This window comes from Triturus cristatus, chromosome 9 (assembly GCF_964204655.1).
Source record: "Triturus cristatus chromosome 9, aTriCri1.1, whole genome shotgun sequence".
Taxonomy (NCBI): Eukaryota; Metazoa; Chordata; class Amphibia; order Caudata; family Salamandridae; genus Triturus; species Triturus cristatus.
Window position 1 is genome coordinate 803378732 of NC_140592.1, and position 22650 is coordinate 803401381.

At 43.3% G+C, this 22650-nt stretch overlaps 1 protein-coding gene across 1 annotated transcript in view; it reads left to right on the forward strand.

Annotated features, from left to right (window-relative positions):
• LOC146798868 (nesprin-2-like) overlaps positions 1-22650 on the forward strand; it is a 1144883-nt gene that overhangs the window by 944479 nt on the left and 177754 nt on the right. Inside the window, exons 94-95 of the mRNA XM_085627789.1 lie at positions 7174-7248; positions 9363-9476. Of these exons, the coding sequence (XP_085483915.1) occupies positions 7174-7248; positions 9363-9476 (189 nt within the window). The remainder of the gene's footprint in view (positions 1-7173; positions 7249-9362; positions 9477-22650) is intronic.

Consider the following 22650-nt stretch of genomic DNA (forward strand, 5'->3'; position numbering starts at 1 on the left):
GACAAGTGACATCAGAGTTTGCATGCTCCAGCTGAGTACTGAGGAAAATGATAAGTAAGGTACAAGTCGCTCTTTTTTCAAGTTTATGTTGGAGACTACTGCAGAGGCAAAATTGTTCCAGTAATAATTGATGTGAGTTACAGAAATGTGGAATGTCACAGCAATACACAAACTTCCTGCAAAAACTAAATTCAAAATAGTCAAAAGTATCCTGTCATTTTCATACCCCACAAAGATTATTCTCCCTCCTTCTGAACCCCTTCCTCAACGTTTATAAAGACTTGAATCTTCATAAAACTGTGAGGTATTAACAGTTGTCTTGGTTTCATTTCCTGGTCCCTTGAATTTCTCCTCATGAAGGTCTTTCTCAGTTTTCTCTTCTGTAATTTATCTTTTGGAAAGCAAATGATGCGCCAAAGGAGCCTAATGGTTTTTATGTGAATTCCTTAATACTGTTGCCATTGCTTGGGTTTCGTAACAAACAACAGTGTCTCAACCAAGGGTATTATTTAGCGTATAGGTACATGTGGCACAATTAATTGCAATGGATTAAATCCGAAGGAGGAGAAAGCCATGGAGACATTTTTCTTATGAAGGTAACTTGTATTTCAATCAAAGAACATGTTGGATATATTAATTTTCATATGTACACGCACATGAGGCGATAGCACTGCGTTACATTAAATGACATGTAACCATAAAGATACTGTGCACAAGTGCTCGCGAAGTTTGAGTGACGGTGCAAGTGACATATGATGTGGTATATACAGCGATTGCGGTGGGCGCAACAGGGTAGGTGAAGTTAAAACGGTTTCTGTACATTTGGAATACCCGAACAGTAAGTGTTACAAAGTTGGGACTTTTTCTGTGGTGTTACATAGGGCGGCTGAGGCTCTTAACCTCGAGCTCCCATCTGTGCCTATCAGGACTAATCTCCTGACTGAGGTGCTGCAGTCAGCGACCTCCTTTGCGGAGCAACTGCTGCCCTTTAATGACACGCTTACAGATATTCTGTTAAGCACCTGGACCAAGCCTAACACAGGGGTTCCTGTGGATAAGAGTGTGGCACGATGTCATTGCCCGGCCCTGGGTGACCCCAGTTTTCTCACGCAACACCCAATGCCTGAGAGTCTGGTAGTCCAGGCCTCTGCCTCTCCGAGCGCATTCCCTTCCGCTCCTCCTGACAAGGAATCTAAAAAACTGGAGCAGTTTGGGAAAAAAGATTTTCACCTCTGCCAGTTCTGGGTTGCTGGCGGTCAATACTGCATGCCTGTTGGGCCGCTATTTCCACTCTGTGTGGGATGCAGTCGCACAGGTGTTGCCTCAGTGTCCAGTGGAGGCTCGGGCGGTGCTCTCCCAAGCCATTACCGAAGGGAGGGATGCTGCGAAATTCACTATCCATTGTGGTCTTGACACAGCCGACTCCCTCAGAGGACAATTTCCACAATGGTGGCGCTTCTCCGTTACGCTTGGCTTTGAACTACTGGCTTCTCAGCGAATCTCCAGAACACTTTGTTGGACATGCCATTTGATGGCACTCACCATTTTGGTGAGAATGCGGATAGCACTTTGGAGCGCTTTAAGGACTCCCGGGCTACGGCCCAGTCCCTAGGTCTTGCCACCACATGCACTCCCCTGGGGTCTGCTTTTCGGTCCTTTCGAGGTCAAAGTCGAGGCGCCCAAATGTGTTCCTTTCAGAGCCACCGGACTGCGCAGCCGCAGTCTCAGCGCAGCCGGGGTCGGGGTGCCTGCAAAGGTGGGTCACGGGGCCAGCGGATGGGTCAGTCCACCACCGCCCCTGCCGCCTCAAAACCTTCCTAGTCCGGTGTTTCAGGCCCACCAGAATTCGCCATCATCTCCCCCGCTGGCTCACCATCACTTTGGACAGGTGGGTTCTGCAAATAGTCCGACGGGGCTACTTCCTCCCCTTCAAGACTAACCCTCTAGCCATGCCGCCACAGTCCCACCGCATTTCGGGGATCACTTGGCACTTCTCCAGCAGGAAGTTGTGGCCCTCTTGGTCAAGGGGGCCATCAAGCGCGTTCCAACGCCAGAAGTAGGTCATGGTTGTTATTCCCACTACTTCTTGATTCCAAAGAAGGACAAGGGCCTGCATCCTATCTCGGGAACGTCAATCGCTTCCTCCGGAAGGAGAAGTTCAAGATGCTCATGCTTGCTCAGGTCTTGTCTGCCCTGGACCCGCAAGACTGGATGGCTAGCGTTGGACTTGCAGGATGCTTATTTTCATATCCCCATCCTGACGGCCCACCGGCGTTACCTGCGGTTCACGGTAGGCCATGAGCACTTTCAGTTCACCGTGCTCCCTTTCGGCCTTACCAGCGCCCCTCGGGTGTTCACGAAGGTGATGGCGGTGGTCGCAGCTCATCTGCGCAGATCAGGGGTTTCAGTCTTCCCCTATCTCGACGACTGACTGGTGAAGGCAGGCTCACCCCAGGCAGTCGTCTCCCACTTCCAGACTACGGCCAACCTCCTGCATTTGCTCGGGTTTTCCATCAATGTGCCGCATTTGCATCTGATTCCCTCTCAGAAGCTCCTCTTCATCGGAGCGGTTCTGGATACGGCTCACTTTCTGGTCTATCCTCCCGAACAGCGAGTCCAGGACATACGGGCTATGATTCCGATCTTTCAGCCCTGGTCCGGGGTTTTGGTCAGGAGGACCCTGAGACAGCTGGGCCTCATGGCCTCATGCATCCTGTTGATCAATCATGCCAGATGGCATATGCGGGCTCTGCAGTGGGACCTGAAGTTTCAATGGACGCAGCATCAGGGAAACCTGTCTGACTACGTCCAGATCTCGGAGGGCACAGCACAAGACTTGCAGTGGTGGCTCACGGACCAGCGTTGGGTCAGCGGCAGATCACTCTCCCTTCCCCAACCGGAGCACACAGTGGTGACGGATGCGTCCCTCCTGGGATGGGGTGGCCACATGGGAGCGGTGGAGATCAGAGGCCTCTGGTCTCCGGCGGACTCCAATCTCCATATCAACCTTTTGGAGCTCAGGACAATCTTACTTGCACTGAAAGCATTCCTTCCCTCTGTCAAGGGAAGAGTAGTGCAGGTGTTCATGGACAACACCACCGCCATGTGGTACTGCAACAAGCAAGGCGGGGTGGGGTTATGGACCCTATGTCAGGACGCTCTGCGTCTCTGGACATGGCTGGAACGTCAAGGCATTTCCTTGGTGGTTCAACACATGGCAGGTTCTCTGAATGCCAGGGCGGACGAACTCAGCCGCAGGTGCATGTTGGTTCACGAATGGCATCTTCACTCGGATGTGGCACAGGGTCTCTTTCAGCAGTGGGGAGAACCGAAGAGAACGCGCAATGTTAGCAGTTCTGCACGTTGGAGTTTCCAAGGCGGCACTCGCTCTGAGACGTTTTTCGTCACGAGTGGAATTGCAGTCTGTTGTACGCCTTTCCGCCTATACCCCTTCTACCCAGAGTGATGAAGAAGATCAGACACAACCGGGCCCAAGTCATTCTTGTGGCACCGGACTGGGCTCGAAGAGTTTGGTATCTCGAGCTACTCAGTATGAGCCTGGATTCCCCGATATGACTGCCTCTACGGGAGGATCTCCTGTCGCAGCACCATGGGACGGTCCTCCACCAGAACTTGTCCAGCCTCCACCTCCTTGCGTGGAGATTGAGCGGCGACAGTTGATTCCATTTGACTTACCTCCTGAAGTCTGTAATGTGATTCTGGCAGCCAGGCGTCCCTCGACTAAAACTGTATACGACTGCCGGTGGAAGAAATTTGTGGCATGGTGCACAGCTAAAGCTGTAGATCCCCTTTCTGCCCCTCTTTCTGAGGTACTATTGTTCCTTCTCTCTTTGTCCCAGCAGGGCTCTGCTCTGGACACTATCAAGGGCTACCTTTCTGCTCTTTCAGCCTTTCTCAGGCTGCCTGATCAGCCCTCTCTTTTCAAGTCCCTTGTTGTCAATAGATTTCTCAGAGACATTACTCACCTTTTCCCTCCTATTCCTTTTGTGATGCCTCAGTGGGACTTGAACCTGGTTCTCACATACTTAATGTGCGCTCTCTTTGAGCCTCTTCATAACTGTCCTTTGCAGTTATTAACTAACTGTCTTCCTGGTGACCATCACCTCCGCTAGGTGTGTGAGTGAGCTCCAGGCTCTTTCATATAAACCTCCTTTCCTGGCGATTAATCTGGACAAGGTTGTGCTTCGACCACGTCTCTCCTTTCTACTGAAATTAGTCACTGCCTTTCATCTCAGGCAAACTGTCACTTTGCCCACTTTCTTTCCGCCTCTGCATCCTTCAAGAGAGAAAGAGAGGCTCCACCGTCTGGACCCAAAACGTGCGCTTTCATTCTATCTCAACCGCACACAGCAGTTCCGAGTGGATGACCAGCTCTTTGTTGGCTACGTGGGTGCCAAGAAAGGTTGGGCTGTGCCCAAGCGGACCATCTCCCGATGGGTTGTCTTGTGCATTAAAGCCTGTTACTCTCTGGCTAAAAAGGAACCTCCGGTTGGGCTGCGCGCCCATTCTACCAGGGCGACAGTAGCTACTACAGCATTGGGCCGCGGCGTTAACCTGCAAGATATCTGTCAGACTGCTACGTGGGCCTCGCTGCATACTTTCACTAAACACTATTGCCCTGACAGTCAAATCTGGAGAGACGGCTTCTTTGGCTGGACAGTTCTCCGTGACTTTCTGGTGTAATTTCATTTCGCAGACCCTCCTCCGGGGTTGGCATTGCTTGGGTATGTATTCTAAGGTAAGGAATCTATCACTAATGTGTCCCTTTCAGATGCACAAGTTACTTACTTGTGTAACGATATATCTGTAAGAGATATTAGTTAGTGATAGATTCCTTACCGCCCGCCCATCCTCCCCATTTTGCGAACTGTTCTCTAGGGTTCAAGTCATTCCTTTCAGGTCCCTAGTTCTATTGCACCAGTAGTCGGTCTCTGGCATGGCTCTGCATTCCTGGCACGGAAAAGTCGCGTACAGAACTGATGACAGCACGCGTGGACACATATAAGTAGCTCCGACGACATCATCTCGGCGACTACGGCGCCATCGACGTATGTGGAGCTGCACGACGACGCCTACTGACGTGCAAGGGTACTACTGACGAAAACATTCCAGATCCAGTCTGATGCCTGGGGTTATTCTAAGGTAAGGAATCTATCACTAACTAATGTCTCTGACAGATATATTGTTACACAAGTAAGTAACTTGAGCGTTGATGTTATTGGTGGTAGTATTTATTTTGGTGGTCTGGTGTCATTGGAGGTTCTGTTGGTTGCAATGTGCTATTGCTGGTGGTGTGAAATTGATGTTTCTGTGGTGTTGTTGATGATGTGTTATTGGTGATCTATTATGGTGGTAGTATTTGTGGTGTGGTGACAATTGGTGGTGACGGTATTGGTGTTGATGGGGGTGACATTGGTGATGGTATTGGTGGTGCTGGTGGTTATACTGGTGGTATTGTTGGTGGGCATTTTGTGAAGATATTGGTGGTGGTGGTATTGTTATTTACCCTGTGGGCTTTAGCTGTGGTGTTTTGGGAGTGGAGTTGATGCCAATATTAGAGAGGTGGTGTTTGTATTGGTGGTGGCATTAATGAGGTAGTTGTACAGCATGTACGAGATAAAGAACTGACTTTGGCAAAGGTGTGATGGTTATGTGTACTTTATAGTTGTAAAATAGTCCCTTATGCATTAAACAGCATATCGTCCAAAGGCGATGGAATGATACACCAGCCAGCATGAAGCAAGAGAGAAATGCTCATCTGGGCAGAGCCAAAGTTTACTCCTTGTATATTTAAAGGAATTGGCAACAAAAGGTCTGACAGATGGTTACAGCTGAAGGTATCACAAAACAAAGTGATGGATAAAATGCTTGAATTAATCTCAGCAACTGGCGACGGCTCGGACCAAATCTCAAGCCATTGTTTTTCACCCACAATGCCACCTCAGTTTGGACCCATCCATATGCAAATCAGCCTTGACCCTGCTCCAATTGGAAAACTCCAACCCGAAATGGCAGGCCAGGTCCTCCTTGAACTAGTATACAAGCAGTCCAGGACCGGTTTCACCCTGGTTATGGGCTCATCAGCAAGGTCTAGCTTGATTCTAGGGGCATGATGAGCACCGGACCCACATCTGGGTATACCTGTCATGTTTAAGGCATCAAAAAACAAAGTGATGGCTGGAATGCTTGAATTAATCTCAGCCATCTCCAGACGTGGGTCTTTTTCCCACTCTGCACTGGAACAAAGCTATACCCAACTGAAGAGACCCAACCAGGGCGAAACCGGTCTTGAGTTGCTTGTGCTTTGGTTCGGAGCGGACCTGGCTTGGCATTTCGGGCTGGACTATTCCTATTGGAGAAGGGTCAAGACTTATTTGCATATAGCATAGTCCAGTCTGAGGTGGCATGGAGAACAATGGGTTGGAATGCTACACTGAGCGGTTTCTAGTGGTTAGACTTATTGCAAGCATCCTCCCATCACCTTTTGTGTGTTTGATACAGCTGAATGTTCAAAAACCTAGAAAGGGAATTTGAGCAGGGATGAGTTACACAAGAGTGGATGAAAGAATGGAAGACAATGCAGGTACATTGATTAAGAAGAAAGAAGAATTAGGGTGGGGGAGAGTCAAGGTTGAGAGAGTAACTGCAGAAAAAAAAAAATATTCAACCCATGAAAATAAAATAAAAGCAGGAGGGGAGAGCTTCCCTTCTAAAAAATATTTACTGCAAAATTAAATATTTATAGAAAAAGTTTGTAACATCAATTTTTCTTAGTTTATGACCTACATCCCACAAAGCAAAAACACAATTTTGGCCAATAGCTAGACCAATGTAGTGCACTCCACCCATTAATCACAGAAGGGATGTTGGCTTTGCTGAGTTTTGTTAATTATATCCTGCTACACACTGCAACACGGGAAGGTCCTACGATTGAATTTAAGAGTGGTTGCAGTCTTCGCCTCTGTCTTGGCTCATTGAATTCTGGACTATGTCAACATGTATTCTTGAAAATTTTAAAGAGAACAAAGTGCCCCATTTAGATTGTGTAAATCATAAGTGTTATCTTCAGTACTTTCAGTCTCCTCTTCATGATCTATTTTCCTGTTGAAAGTTTGAAATGGTTATTAATTTGACCATTTATGATATTTTTAGATGAAAAAGAAAGGAACTTTGCTTTTGATGCCATCATTGGAGGAGATGTCGGAAGATGGTTCTGTCAAAAGTGAGGTAAGAGCAGAAAACAAAAGTGTCATTTTCCAAGGGCTATACACTTGAGTTTTTTACAATGTGCATAATGTTAGAACGATAGAGTGGCAATATTGGCAACTAAAAAAAAGGGTTTTACCTCATATGTAGGTTTTGATATCCATTAAAATGTGTGTACTATATATACGTGGCTGAAAAAGTCACTGAAAATGTGAGTGATCTTTATAAGTCTTTCCGGCAAATGTCAGAATATGCATTTGCTTAGCACATCTACCCCAAATCTTTTTATGAACATTCACTTCCTTGCCATTTTTCTGTTAGCTTGTCTTTAATCTACCATTACAAAATAATGGGGTGATTCATACTAGTCCATGGACCTGGGTAATGCTCGGTATAGAAAACAATGCTCCTAGACTAATTTCCTTAGGAAGGTGTTCATTAAGTCAAAATCTATGAACATGGTACACATAGAACTCAAGTCACATCATTAGTGTACTCCAGTAGTTTCTCAATTCAATTGAGTATATCCTGAAAAAGACACACAAGCACCATAAATATCTTCGTCAGTGTTACAGCCCCTCAGGTGGCGGTCCGCATTATTGCAGCGGTGAATTAGAATAGGAATTTAAAATTCAATGTGCACTATTCAGGGCAGCAGTGTCGATTGAATCCTAACACTGGTGGATTAAGGCATTTTAGTAAGCCTTTGTGGTGCAGTCCCGGTGATCAGCGCTATACTCCGCTACAATAATGCGGACCGCCACCTGAGGGGCTGTAACCCCGACTTCGCCTTGATACAAGTTGTTCCCCCCATCCCTGTCCTGAGGAAGACCCGCCTGCAGAGGATACAAACCACCCTGTATGCGCCAGGGTCAAAACGTTGACACTTTCCCCTAGTGGGCCTGTACCCTACTTCACCCCATCCCTACCTCTTTACAGAAGATTATACTCTGTACAACATCAAGAACCAGAGAATTACTTTTGAATCCATGAGAGACCGGCCCCATTATAAAACTGGTGCTACTGTAAACCACGACCAGTTTACTAAGGACATTACTATGTGTAATTGATTGTTTTAACTACTCTCTGATTTCCCTCCCTATATATCTGTTCTATTCTCACGAGCACAATCCTTTTTCCACACTCCCCCTGGAACAACCCTCTTTTCTGTTTTGAAACGTTCCCTACAGTGATCTGTTATAATAATGAGATTAAACAGTCACTATTGAAGCTATTTATGGTGCTTGTGTGTCTTTTTGAGTATATACTCAATTGAATTGAGAAACTACTGGGGTACACTTATGACGAGACTTGAGTTCTATGTGTACCACGTTCGTATATTTCGACTTAATGAACACCTTCCAAAGGAAATTAGTCTAGGACCATTGTTGTCTTTAATCTACAGATTTCTCCTGTTTATGTGTGAGCTTTAAAAGAAAGAAACACATATTATAACTTTCATGAATCTTTCAGTGAAATTATTAGCTTGCTTTCAATGTAAGGTGGTATTTTTATAACCAGATTTCATACATTTTCAGCAGTCTTATAATTATTGTGTATTGATTTTTGCTACAAACATTATACAAACACCACTTCATCAATCATTGGTGATTGGGGATCGTGATCTCCATCTTGGAATACATTCCTCAATGCTGGTTAATGCTGATTTGATGTACCTGTTAGTAAACAGTGTATGTGTTTTGTTCTCTTTATATTTTGTGTCTCTCTCTGGAACTCCCTTTCACTCATTCTCTTTCTCACTTTGTTAAACTATCACACTTCTTCGCTCAAAATGTCTCTAATTCCCTTTTGTTCTCCATTGTCTGCCCCTTGTTCTCATCCCTTCCCTGTTTATTGTTTATTGCTCTCAGCATTTCTCTCTCTTTTTTCTTTTCTTTTTCTCACTATCATACTATTACTATCATTGAAAGAGAAACTTTGGGTAAAGGAACTCTAAAGATAGTCGATTTATGTATGCTACTAACTATACAAATAGTATCTTACAATTAATCTTACAGCCTTTGTCAAGTCTAAAAGTTAAGAGAATCTTGTTTCAAAATAATGATTGATTATGATGAAGTTTGTTCTGATAACCAGCATTTAAAAATATTTTTTCAACCTGACTTTTTTACAAGGGATATAAACCAGTGATTCCATCTAGTGCACTTCCTTCTCAAGAAAAGAAGAAGGAAACAGAGGTTAGCACCATGTCTTGGACATTGGGAACTACAACTGACAGGACCAAAAAGGTATTGTTGTTGTTCTTTTTATTTATGAAAATTTGGGATTGGATTTGGTTTCTCTGTATCTTCTGATTGTCTGGCTGTTATTGTTATTTAATTCGGAAGTAGCAGAGCAGTGTAAATCTCACTTCACACTATTTTAATGTAACCATATCTCTTTAATTTTCCTCACATTACGGCCACATTGGGGCCATATTTTTGAAACTCAATTTTGCTGTTCATAGTGGATTGTTTGTTTTGCTCTAGTCTTGCGACAGAATAATGTTTGCTCCCGAAAATTGGTTTTGATACGCTAACATGCTAACAAATGTAAGAAGAGTATTGCTTATGAATGATTATATTATTATATATATATGTATAATGGAGACCTCAACAAAGACATCATAGTCCATGAATAACCTTTTAAAGAATAATAGAACAAAATGATTTATGCACTACTTGTGAAATAAAATAAGTAATCAAATGCTTTTGCCTCAAAGTCATGTCTTTCACAAGAGGATATTGTTTTACATTTAATATTGGGTATCTAAGTGCCACAAATATCAAAATACAGCTAAAATAGTGTGAAAGCAGTCTGTAGCATTTTGAATATTTTTCTTTCCAATTCCATTTCACACAAGTACAACATATAGTGCGGATGGACTTACTCTGGTTATTGTGCACTTATTTGGAGTTTGTGTCATATGACCATGTTTCATCTCTGTTTGAGACTTTGAAAGCCCTGTTTTCTAAGGATTATAATAAGGGGCAGTGTTTTAGTATCTGCTTTTCTTAGACATCTTTGAGTAACATTATATTCTAGACTGACACAGCTATCCCACATCAAATAAAAGGGCAACATGTGGTTTGAAATTATATGAAAGTATGAACTCGTATTTTAGTGTGTAGGAAAACAATGTGTCATCTGTTCCACACAACTGGTTATAGTTATTTCTAAAAAACAGAATACTGCTGCTACCATCAAGGTACATTGGAAGTCCAAGTATGTGTTACCAGATTGTTTCATATGTAAATAGGAGGTGGCAGAGGTGGAGGGCTTTGAGGGTGGGTCTTCATCCATTCGTGCTGAAAACCTTGTTTCCTTTATTGTGTGTGGTTTAAAGCACTATTTGAAGTTCTTACTTCAGGTTGATATATGCAAGTGATAGAATTGCCCCTGAGTGTATGTTTGCAATATGCTGCTGTATTTCTTGGCATAGCTGGTCTCTTGGAAGCAGCTGTTTGGTTCTTGCTAGTCTCATGCTATCTCTGCTTTCAGGCCAAACTTTTTCTGGTCTGAGTTGTTGATGATACAGAAACATATCAAATATAAAAAAGCATTTACTTATCATCAAGATAATCACGACATTTGATATTTGTGATCACTTAATATGGCGGGTCATTAAACCATTGCATTATTTATATTAATACCAATGTAAATTATAGTTTCTATTAGCTAGTGTAAAGGTTTCCTATGGATGCAAAAGGATATGGATGTCCCTACAAGGGTCAATCAATTATTGGTTAACCTCTTGGAGTATTTATGTTTCACTTGATGCAAGAGATGCATATAAAATGCACTTAATTACTGAAACTTCAGCCAGTTTAGCTGATCATTATGTAGTTTTATTCAATGGCAGGCAACGAAGGTGGGAGAAGTTAATTCACAAACTGAGAAAATATGAATATGTTTGGTCAGAATCAAGAAGTCCCAGAGCAATGAGTGGAGCAGAAGATTTGAAGCCAAGTTGATAACTTTGGGCCTTATTTAGAGTTCGGTGGAAGGGATACTCCATCTCAAACATGGTGGATATCCAGTCCACTGTATTAAATATGCCATTGGCTATATGGCACAAGCCTTTTTGATATGAAAGCATTAAGAGATGACAAAGGTTGTGTTCACCTCATTAGTATGAAAGGGTGGTTTTAGTTTGACTCTAGATTTGTCCTAAAGACAGTAACATATCCATTAATTCACTTGTTGTATCCTCTGTGGTATCTTTTATAATAGACTAAAGGCTACTTGAAAATATATAGAAATAAGAACCACACTGTATGGTTTATATTGAACTTTTTAAATAGTTGGATATTACTAGTCATAAATCAAGTGTCTGACACTTTTTCAAGTCATGACCATTAAAACCCATTGCCCTTACATCCAATATTCTCCATTCAAATAAAGTTTATCCCAATCTTGTGAATGTTTATTTGAATGCATATCTTAGCTTTTTTTATAGTCTGTTTTTGCATAGTCCTTCTTTTCTACTCTGTTCGGTGCAATGCATTTCCAATACAGATATATACATCTATTCTATACCTTACATGCAGAGATTAAATTAAAAAAATCCCGCCCCTTTCTTGCTACGGGTGATGAGATGTACTGTATAATTGACCTACGTTGAAAGTTAAGAAACTACTAATACAAAATTACAACAACAAAAAGGCTTTTGATGAATAGACGTTTGTGGCTGGTGCATGGCAAGAGCCTGTGTTTTGCTGGCATATTGGGCTCCTGCTCCAAAACACATTGGCCCAGATTTACTAATATTGGATGCAAGCCAACCAAAGTTGCTGCTCTACCATGTGTCAAAGGGGAGAGAAAAAATGCACCATATTTATTAATATGGTGTATTTTTTCTTTCCCCAAGAATTGGCACACTTTTGGCTGCCATGCCTGAACGCATACACCCTTGCGTAGTAGTCAAGGGTGTGTGTTCTCTGAACCACAGCTTTTTGTACTGAAAAGAGACAGTTCCAGGACAAAAACTATACTTAAATACATTTCCCACTTTGTGTTTGTGCTGCACAAAGAGACAGACATGCAAAGTTAGAAAGGTTAGAAGAAATGAAAACATTTTTCCTCGTTACGTTGCCTTGAGGAGGCGTATTGTTTTGGTGAAAATCCCTGTCTACGAATGTTAGTTGTTTAGGATTTGCATCAAACCCATGGGCGCTTGCATGGAAACCCCCATGTACCACCCATGGAATGACCTCTTGACGCAAGGTAGAGCATAGAGCATACTTTTACTTTGGGGTTACTTTCCAGTGCAAATCCTGGTTTGCGTTGGTTAGGAAATCCCACCCCAGCACTCTACGCTGGGTTAGCAGTGATGCAAACCCAGCTCAAAGCGATAGTAAATCTGTGTCATTGTTTGTAGTGAAGGTAATTATTTTAACTTTTCTTAGTGGAGATGCGTTAAAGGGTTTTAAAAAATGGGGATAAATATTTATATTTCTTACATGATGGCCATCATTTTCTTTCTTGCTTTAGAGCCTTGAAACTTCTAAATGTGAGATGATGGGCAGACATGAGTAAATGTTATTGCTGTATCCCAATCCAAACAGGATCAGTGATCTAGCTAGCTTGGTCGGTATCAAGCAACAGGAGGTTTTCTTCAGCATGTTGACTTAATGATTCGCACCCTGGTGAACTGGATATCGTCAACATGCATCCTTAATACAGCTCTGGTTGCTGAAAGAATTGGTCTAGTGCTCAAATATAGATTGAACAGCTGGACGTCATTGGGCACTCTAATAAAGGGCTGTGCACTGTGGGTGCCCACAAAGTCCTTTAAAATGAACGGCCAAATAATGCTGCTGGAGTTGGTAACAAGGGTCCCCGGCCCTATTGGTATTATACTTTTTGTGGGAATACCACAGCTCCATGGTCTGGCCTAACAAAACATTCAAAATAGACTGTTCTTCTGAAGATGATCTTAACTATGTCTTAGGGATGTTAAAACTCCCCTTACATCCACTAACTGCATCTTTCAAACATTCATAGATTTGTGATGAGTCTCAGATGGGTGCCACACTTGAATTGTAGTTACTTTCTATTATCGTTTTTAAATTAAACCAGATTTGTGTGCAAACTGTGAGACCTTTTAGTCAAACTTTTTTAAAGTACTTTAGGGAGGAAAACTTGTACAAGACGTTGGTCTTGCACTTCTAAGGTCTTGCACTTCTAAAGACATTCAACATAGTCCTTAGAAGTAGACCAAACCTGTATTTTGTATGGTAGTCTATCTGGCACCTAAGATTCCTCTGCTGGAAAACCCAGAAATAAAACTGAACAGACCCCTTTTCCTGATTAAATGCCTCAGCTTCTTCCACAAGAGCCTTAATCCCCTTGCGTCACCACATAAAGATCCTCATCTTGCCCTTAAGCCTGGACAGTTCCTTGTTATCAAAACTTAAAATTAGTCAAATAAGAATGTTTATTTTGTCGAAATGCACATATTCAGCAGATTAACACGCCCGTAGATAATGAAGTGAAGCCTCTACCTGGCACTAAGCAATTTATCAACCTGCTTTGAAAGCTTTTGCAGGCTCCTAAAACAAATCTTGTTCATATTATATGTCACCATAAAGCCCATGTCCCTGATCTCAGAATGAACTAGTGCTGAATCATAATCGGCATTCCAAACCATTTTTTAAAATTTTTGTTTCCTAATAATATGACCAGATAGAGAGCTAAATTCTCATACTACATCTTTACCTCTCGAGATTGAGGCATTGAGCTGTGTGTAACAGAATGTAAATAACCAATTCGTCTGCATATGAGGCTAGCTTGCAATTATATACCCTGAACTGGAAGGGAGTAATTCATGTGTCCTGGCTTAGGAGTTGTGCCACAGGGTTAAGACATAAGTTAAAAGGCAGGAGAGATAGTGGGCACCCCCTGGCTTGTCCCTCTCTCTATTGCAAAACTGGGTGTTAAGTTGCCATTTATAAGCATTTTGGCAGTATGTGATCTATATAAAGCCTTTACTGCTCCAATGAAGTGCTGTCTAATATTGAAGCTCTGAAGAACCTGCCATTAGTAGGAGTAATTGACCCTTTGAGAGGCTTTATCTCTCCCTAAGGTATATATCCCAGAGGGAGGGGCATTCTCTACCCCAGCTAGATCTGTTGGGCCCACCCTGTAGTATGTTAACTCATGAAGATCAGGGCCGGACTGGGAACCAAAACCGGCCCTGGCAAAGTGCTCGGCTGGCCCCTCTTCCACCCCCACCTCCCCCCCCCCACCGCCCCGGGGGTCGGGGTGCCGCCGAGTTCTATGCCAGGGCCGGTTTTCGGCCGATTTTGTTACAGGGCCGATTTTGCAGCTATGCTGAAAAAACGTCCCTGTAACAAAACAGCCCCCAGTGACCCAAAACCGGCCCCCACCCATGCAGCGCACCGGGGGATTGCCCGGTGCCCGCTACGGCCAGTCCGGCCCTGATGGAGATACCACCCTGGAATAAAACCTTGTAATGGATTTGCAGTGCCTGGGGGTCAAATCAATGAAATCATTGCCTTATTCGAAAAAGGTGTTGTATTATCAGTCTCCAACAGTGCACCATTCAAAAGATCTGTTCATATCGGGGAATAATCTCACACAAGAAAGCTCTTAAAAATGTGAGCAGGATCCCAGAAGGGCCTACTGCTTTACAGCCTGTCCAATTTCCTCTGGGAGGATAAGTTAATTTACACTTGCTTTATGTTCTCACGTAACTAACTGCAGTTGTAGTGTAGCTACTGATTCTGGAAAATATCATCTTCAAAGACATCCTCTTGATACAAGTTCTGAAAAAGTTGCAATATGCAGACATAGGGCCTGATTTAGAGTACGGCTGACTGGTTACTTTGGCCCAAACGTGACAGACATCCCGACGGGCATATTACAAGTTCCATTAGCTATAATGCAATACGACGGACAGGATATCTGCCACGTTTGTGACAAAGTAACCTGTCCACTGAACTCTAAATCAGGCCCCAAATCTCCTGCATCTCAGAAACCAGGAACTGACTAGATGGATCCAGTAGCTCCCAAATATAATTCCTTTTTCTGCTTGCTTTTGCCTCTCAGGCCAACAGGGTTCCACTGGCCTTCCCATATTTAAATTGTTGGAGGCTACTAACTTCCCACCTCGCACAGCAATTACTATGTAGTCTACAATTATAGTTTACTTGGGCCTTCACAAGATTACCTAATAATGTCTGACTGTTCCCACTATTCACATCATTTTCTTACAATCTAGCAGTTATTGCTTGAATGTAGTACTCTAGGCTGTCATCCAATGGCCATTCTTCCTCTGGATCTATGTATAGCAATCCATGTTAATATTCCTCTCAAAAAAGCCTTAAATGAACCCTTCACCATCCTTTGTGAGGATGAGCCAACATTAGTCTTAAGAAATTATTTGGATAGATGTGACTGTTGGGCAGAATTTCAGCATCAGCAGGAGTAGCCTATCCTATTCCCAATCAAAAATGTCAATCAAGCTGACGCTGAAGATCCGTAGCTATGATACTAATAGACTGGCATTCTCTTAGTGCTTTTGTATGTTGTGATGGTGGGTGACAAGAACTTTCCCTATATTCTGAACTGTTCTATTTGATAAACGTGAGCACTGTGGCGCGAATGTTCTTTTCTTTTTTGTTCTGTTTGTTTTTATTTTCTATTGAAATATATCCGATGTGTAGTCAATCCTTCAGCAATGTCGAAAATGTTGACTCTCATATATGTTATTTTGCATACATACCAGGGCCGGACTGGGAACCACAACCGGCCCTGGCAAAGTGCTCGGCCGGCCCCCTGGGGTGGGGGGTTAGAAGGGGGGGGAGGGGGTGCCGCCGAGCTCTTTGCCAGGGCCGATTTTGTTACAGGGCCGATTTTGCAGCTATGCTGCAAAAACGGCCCTGTAACAATAACGGCCCACAGGGGCCCTAAACCGGCCCCCATCTGCGCGGCGCACCGGGGGATTGCCCGGTGCCCGCTACAGCCAGTCCGGCCCTGATACATACCCTGGGTGCCCTGCTAGCCCCCCCTATAATGTACTGGTTGTCAATAATAAAATTATGTTGTGAAATAAAAAAATGTCAAGTCCAGAAAAATAACCAAATTTCTTTACGGGGAATGTGTGATCTCTATGGTTACTGGCCTACTCTCTCCAAATATCACATATGCCTCATTCCCGAATAATCTCCAACATTGTAATGCACAAGTGGAGGTGTTCAGGGGAGGTGTAGATATATCTAACTCAATGTCCAATAATGTAATAAAATCCAAATTTCCCTTATTTTGAAAGGTGGTGGATAATCTAGTACATTTAAATAAAAATGGAGAGAGGAGCTGGATCTTCAGCATTGGGCCTGTCAAAGCAGATTGTAGAATGTGTAATAGACTGGAATTTTATCATTTTTCATCCACCTACCAGAGTGATCTGTTTGATTTTCCAAAATATCTAGCCCAGCCTTACTCTTACTTAAGATCAGTGTTTGAAAATGTCTGGAATTTCTGCAGCTCACTTGTCCCTTACTCATGACACCTGTAAGTGCACTTGCGAGCGGGTCAAGACAGATCCTTTGATTATCTGACTTCTTTCTTATAACCTAGTTGGATTTATTATTCAACGGCAAAAAGTCTACGTTTTTTCAGATTGCAACTATTGTTGTTGTGACTCTTAAGGCCAGATGTATCAAGCATTTTTGCATTCGCAAACGGGCAGATTCTGCGAGTCTGCCCGTTTGCGAACGAAAAAATTGATTTTCCGATGCAGCAAACCTAATTTTGCGATTCGGTAACCAGTTACCGAATTGCAAAATGGGTTTGTGATTCGGTATTAGAAAGGGCCGTGTTTAGGGCATCCCTTCTTAATACCGAATCGCATCGGTATAAATAAATGTTTTATGTCCGCAATTGCGGTTGCAAAACATTCGTATTTTACCACCTACTTCAAGTAGGTCGTAACCCATTTGCAAATGGGAAGGGGTCTCCAAGGGACCCCTACCTCTTTGTTAATGTTTGTAAAAACATTTTTAAGAGCTGGCAGTGGTACCACGGACCACTGCCTGCTCTTAAAAAATGAAAAGAAAACTTTTCATTTTTTGTTTTGTAAAGCATTTCATTTCCCTTTAAGGAAAACGGGATGCTTTACAATAAAAAACAATTGCTTTATTGAAAAGCAAATACAGGATCATGGTGGTCTGCTGATCTCAGCAGGCCACCATGCCCGTGATTTTTGCGATTCCTAGGGGGCCGCAAATTGCTACCTACCTCAATAATATTCATGAGGTAGATCATTTGCGACCCCCTAGGAATCGCACAAGGTGTACTATACACCTTCATACATTGCATTTTGTGATTTCCTAATTACGAATCCTTGAGATTCGCAATTAGGGAATCACAAAATGCTATCCACAAGCATCTGTCCCTTAGATATGAAGAAGGTCCCAAGGCAAGTCTTTAATTAAAGTGGAGGGTTTAGGGGGCATTCTTTAAGGAATTTTGGTTCTGGTTTTTCCCAGAGGATCTTGAATAACTTGTTAATGGGCCAACTGCAATGTAATCCAGATAAGACTGAAATTCTTCTGTTAGGGCCCAACCCCAACCAGAGCTGACCCGGCACTTGGCCAAGAGATGGACCCTCTCCACCGACTGGAAGAAATCTGGGAGTTATTTTTGATGACAACCTATCCTTCAATGCTCAGATGCATTCAGTCGCCAGAAACTGTATATGGATCCTTAAGGCTCTCTGGAAAATCCTACCCCTTTTAGCCTGGGAGGCACACAAAACAGTAGTTCAAGCCATAATTCTTTCTAGGCTAGACTATGCGAATGCCTTATACTTGGGTCTGCCTGCCTATATAATCCGCCGACTCCAGGTGATCCAAAATACTGCAGTCCATCTGCTCTATAATCTAAAAAAAGGCACTTCAACTTCATCATTGTTCTCTAAGCTGCACTGGCTTTCAGTCTGTAAAGAATTGCTTTCAAAGCACCTACTCTAGCATATTGCACCCTGTACAACTCAGATCCTGTTTGTCTGAACATAAGAATCGAAAAGTACCCTCCTAGCAGAAACCTCCGGTCCGGTAAGGCTCTCTTGATTTCAACCCACAGTTTCAAAAGATCCATATGTGGCGGTGCCTCTTTTCTAGTACTAACGGCTAAAATATGGAATCATCTCCCAGTGCAGCCTAGAAGCATGAAAAATGAATCTGCCTTCCGTAAATCTCTGAAGACCTATCTCTTTAAACTGTAATCCCCCTTTACCCCCCGCACCTCCCTTTGTTACACTGCTTACAGAGCCGGGACACCCTTTCTGAGTAGTTGTCCCGCTTAACAAACATCATTGATTGATTCATTCATGGGGTTGGTTTCACCCAGGATTCATCCGAGGTAGTAGGCTTTCTTATCTGTTATTAAAAACACTAGGAATCTTTTTAGGTGATCCCTGCAGTTGGTCATGCCTACTTCTGACTTGGATTTGGACTAAATTCATTATTGTTTTCCTCTGCGCTTCTCAGGTTGTCCTTTTTAGGTCTCGCCTAGCTATTGCGTTTACGCAATCGCTATGCGAGACTCTAGTAAGAGGGGCATTTCAAAGTGCTCCCAAAAGGGGATTGCATGGCGAGCACGCGCACAATCACGTGCATCGTGCCGCCATGCAATCCGTTTGGGGAAGCGCTTCAGGCCACTGGCGCATGCACGTGTAGCCACAGCCTCTGCATCATACTTCAAAAGGTCCGCTCCCCCGCCTGGAATGCGCTCCCCCGCCCCCGCCACAGCATGCCGAGAGATTGTTTCCTCATGGCGCCTCTCACAATTGTCCCTCCCCCACCACAGGGCTAGTCTCACGGACGCATTGCCATCCATCGATTTCACTTTCATGCCCGTGTTCTCTTTGCCTTTCAGCACACAGCCCGCCTTCCCCCTCCGTGTTTTCTTGCAGCTTTGCCCAGATCTGAGTCTCAAACAACCAAAATAATAAGTTTGCCCTGCACGCTTTCTGCGCTTACAAAGTTAACATATGCCGCGCTCATTCCCTTTTCATCCTTCTAATGTCGATAACATTAGCTCCATTCATTCTGCGTCTAAGGATTTAAATAACCATATGTTTTCTTGCAACTTTAGGCACTTCACACACACAGCCCCACTCCTCACACACACAGGCATCAAGGCAGCAACAGAATGCTCTGAGCCCCACCAGTGTTTGCCACACACACATGCCTCTCGCATCTCATGTTTTCTTCCAGCTTTGGCCCGTGTTCTCTTTGCCTTTCAGCACTCAGCTTCCCCGTAACCACCATTTAACTAACATCCTGCCACACTCATTCCATTTTCATCCTCGTTTTCACTTTCATGCCCGTGTTCTCTTTGCCTTTCAGCACACAGCTTCTCCGTAGCCACCATTTAACGACCATCCTGCCACACTCATTCCATTTACATCCTCGCTTTCACTTTCATGCCTGTGTTCTCTTTGCCTTTCAGCACACAGCTTCTCGGTAGCCACCATTTAACGACCATCCTGCCGTAAACACCATTTAACTACCATCCTTTTAGTTAAAATAAAAGAATTGCCTCTAAGGGTTTAAGGAACCATAGAAATACGAGGCAAGGCAACATACACTCCGAATGCCACTCAGAGCCACATAATTACATGCCACATAACTACAATGCACTCAATACAACAGACACTCCAAAAACCAATCAGTGCCACATAGTTACACACCACATAATTACACAGCGCTCAATGCCACATGCACTCCAAATAACACTCAGTGCCAATTAATTACAATGCAAACAATGCAAGATACACTAAAAATAACACTCAATGCCACATAATTACACACCACTAAAATCAACATACACTCCACACAAAACCACTCAGTGCCACATAATTATATTCTACATATTTACACTCTATCTATCTATCTATCTATCTATCTATCTATCTATCTATCTATCTATCTATCTATCTATCTATCTATCTATCTATCTATCTATCTATCTATCTATCTATCTATCTATCTATCTATCTGTCTGTCTGTCTGTCTGTCTGTCTGTCTGTCTGTCTATCTATCTATCTCTCTATCTCTCTATCTCTCTATCTATCTATCGGACTATTGCACTCTATCTATCTATCTATCGCATCACCACAGCATCACTTAGCACCACCACAGCATCACTCAAGGGCACCACTACATCACTATGCGCTACCACAGCATCAATTAATGCCACAGCATCACTCGACACCACCACAACATCACTCACCGCCACCACAGTATCAATCTGTACAACCATTCAACAACAACTGGCTCTAATATGTTCTCTCAATATTTAGGCTTTATTACAAATGGCACAAAAAAATGATAATATTTAACTTCTGTTCTTGGATTTTAGGCGCAATTAAATACACTAAACCTAATCATCACAAGAGTTATTAACAAAACTTTAAACGATTGCCATTATAATTTACATTAACTTTTATTTAAGTATTAAGTATTTGCAAAAATGAAAAGCCATTGTTATTTGTAATATCAATACATCTAAGTCACGTAAATAGAACACATATTGCATTACAAATACTATAGGTGTCACATTTGCAACAGTTAAAACTATTGACATTGTACATGAGAAAGCTAGTAATTTCAATATTTTCAATACCGACACATAAATAAAAAATTAGTCAATTTACAATACAAAAAGCTCAAACTTTCCTAATGCGAGACCTATTGCTTTGCAAATGCTTGTTCTTCTTGTGCTATTAATTGGTCACCTTCATTTCATATGCATGCAACTAACCGCATCAACTGTAGGTGATCTCGAGTTTTGAGCTTTGTCCCCCATCCATACCTACAGAAAGAAGAAAAATGGGATACAGAAAAATGACTAGTGAAAACGTTTTTGTCCACCAGGAAGAGAAAGCTACCTTTGTCAACTGAGTTAATACCATTCACTGTGACAAAAAATAGAAACTCAGTTCGATGTAAAGGCCTCTGCGGTGTCACCAGGTTAGGTTTTGCCAGTTTCATATACAGTCAGATAAAAAAAAAACTCAGGTTACCGCAGACATGATTTTGCAAACACCTGGTCCTTATAGTGTACGGAGGCAGGTGTGTGGGGCAGATGTCTGATATTGGACCCTTCGGTCCAGGACAGTATGTGCTGGGGAAAGGATGGCAGCAGGAGCCTACACTGACGTCCTCTTGCCCCTAACAGCGCCTGCAGGTCAGAAAGTGGGAACAGGGATATGCACTGAATGTTGTCAGCAGCCAGCTGCTTAGGCCCCTGTCATCATTCTTGCAGCTTTACCCAAGATCTCACGGCATGCTGTCAAGACTTGCTGGCCCCTGGGAGAGCCTCAGCCTGCACCAATTCACCCTCAGCCATTTGTTAAAGGGCCCTCAGCTTGCCATCACAGGTCAGCTGCTGCCATTGGCTTTTAGTTACCATTCACACTAACTCAGCCATCAGAGGGCACTGGAGACATTCAGGTGGATTCCTCATCCTGAAAATCTTTCCTGGCCCTCAAAGACCTCCAATTGGCCCTTCCAGAATTTCAAGACCACCCTACCAACCACCAGAACCCACTGAGATAATCTCTGCTGGCTTCTCCTCCCACTTAGCCCTGAAGGATATGTCATCTGGACTTTGGACTCTCTACTGAGTCTTAGATATGCTGAAAGCATAAATGCAATCTCCAGGTTCTCACTTTAAGCCTTAAATGTATCTCTCTCTCTCTCTATCTCTCTCTCCTTATTCTCGTTCCCTACCCAGATTCTCTTCCAGCCCCCACAGCGAGTTTCAATGCTTTCACATCCCATGTGACTCCCTGTCAGCCGGCCCTCACCTCTGCGGACCACTAAGTCCCAGTTCAAATGTACTGACCCTGCAGCTGACATGCATTTAACTAATCTGCTGCTCCTAGGGTACCACCTTTGCTCCAAGCAAAATCTGGACCTGAAGCCCTGCAGATAGTAAAGTGATATGCCACTTTCAACAACATTATTGACACACTGTACACACATGCACATAACCACACCATTGTACTTTTTTATGAAACCTATTTCCACAGGCTCCGGTTTAGTATCAGTGTTGATGGACTTTCTGTGCAGCACTGCATGTAATCTGCAGATCACAGTTTCAAATCCGAAAAAGATAGCTCATGTGGTTGTTACAGACATCCTTGCGTAATTTGTAGGTTACAAGTTTTGATTCTGAGAAATAAAATGGGCTAAGCTTATATTTAGTATGTGTTTTCATTAGAGTTACCACCTCTCTCCATGTAATTTCGGACGCAATTGTAAACATTCTAGGTCAGGGGTACTCACAAACTTTCTCTTGGGGGCCAAATTTACAGTGTGGTTTGTGGCCGAGGGCCGCACCTTGGGGGCGGGGTCATTGGGGGAGGGGGCGGGGCTAGAGCAACAA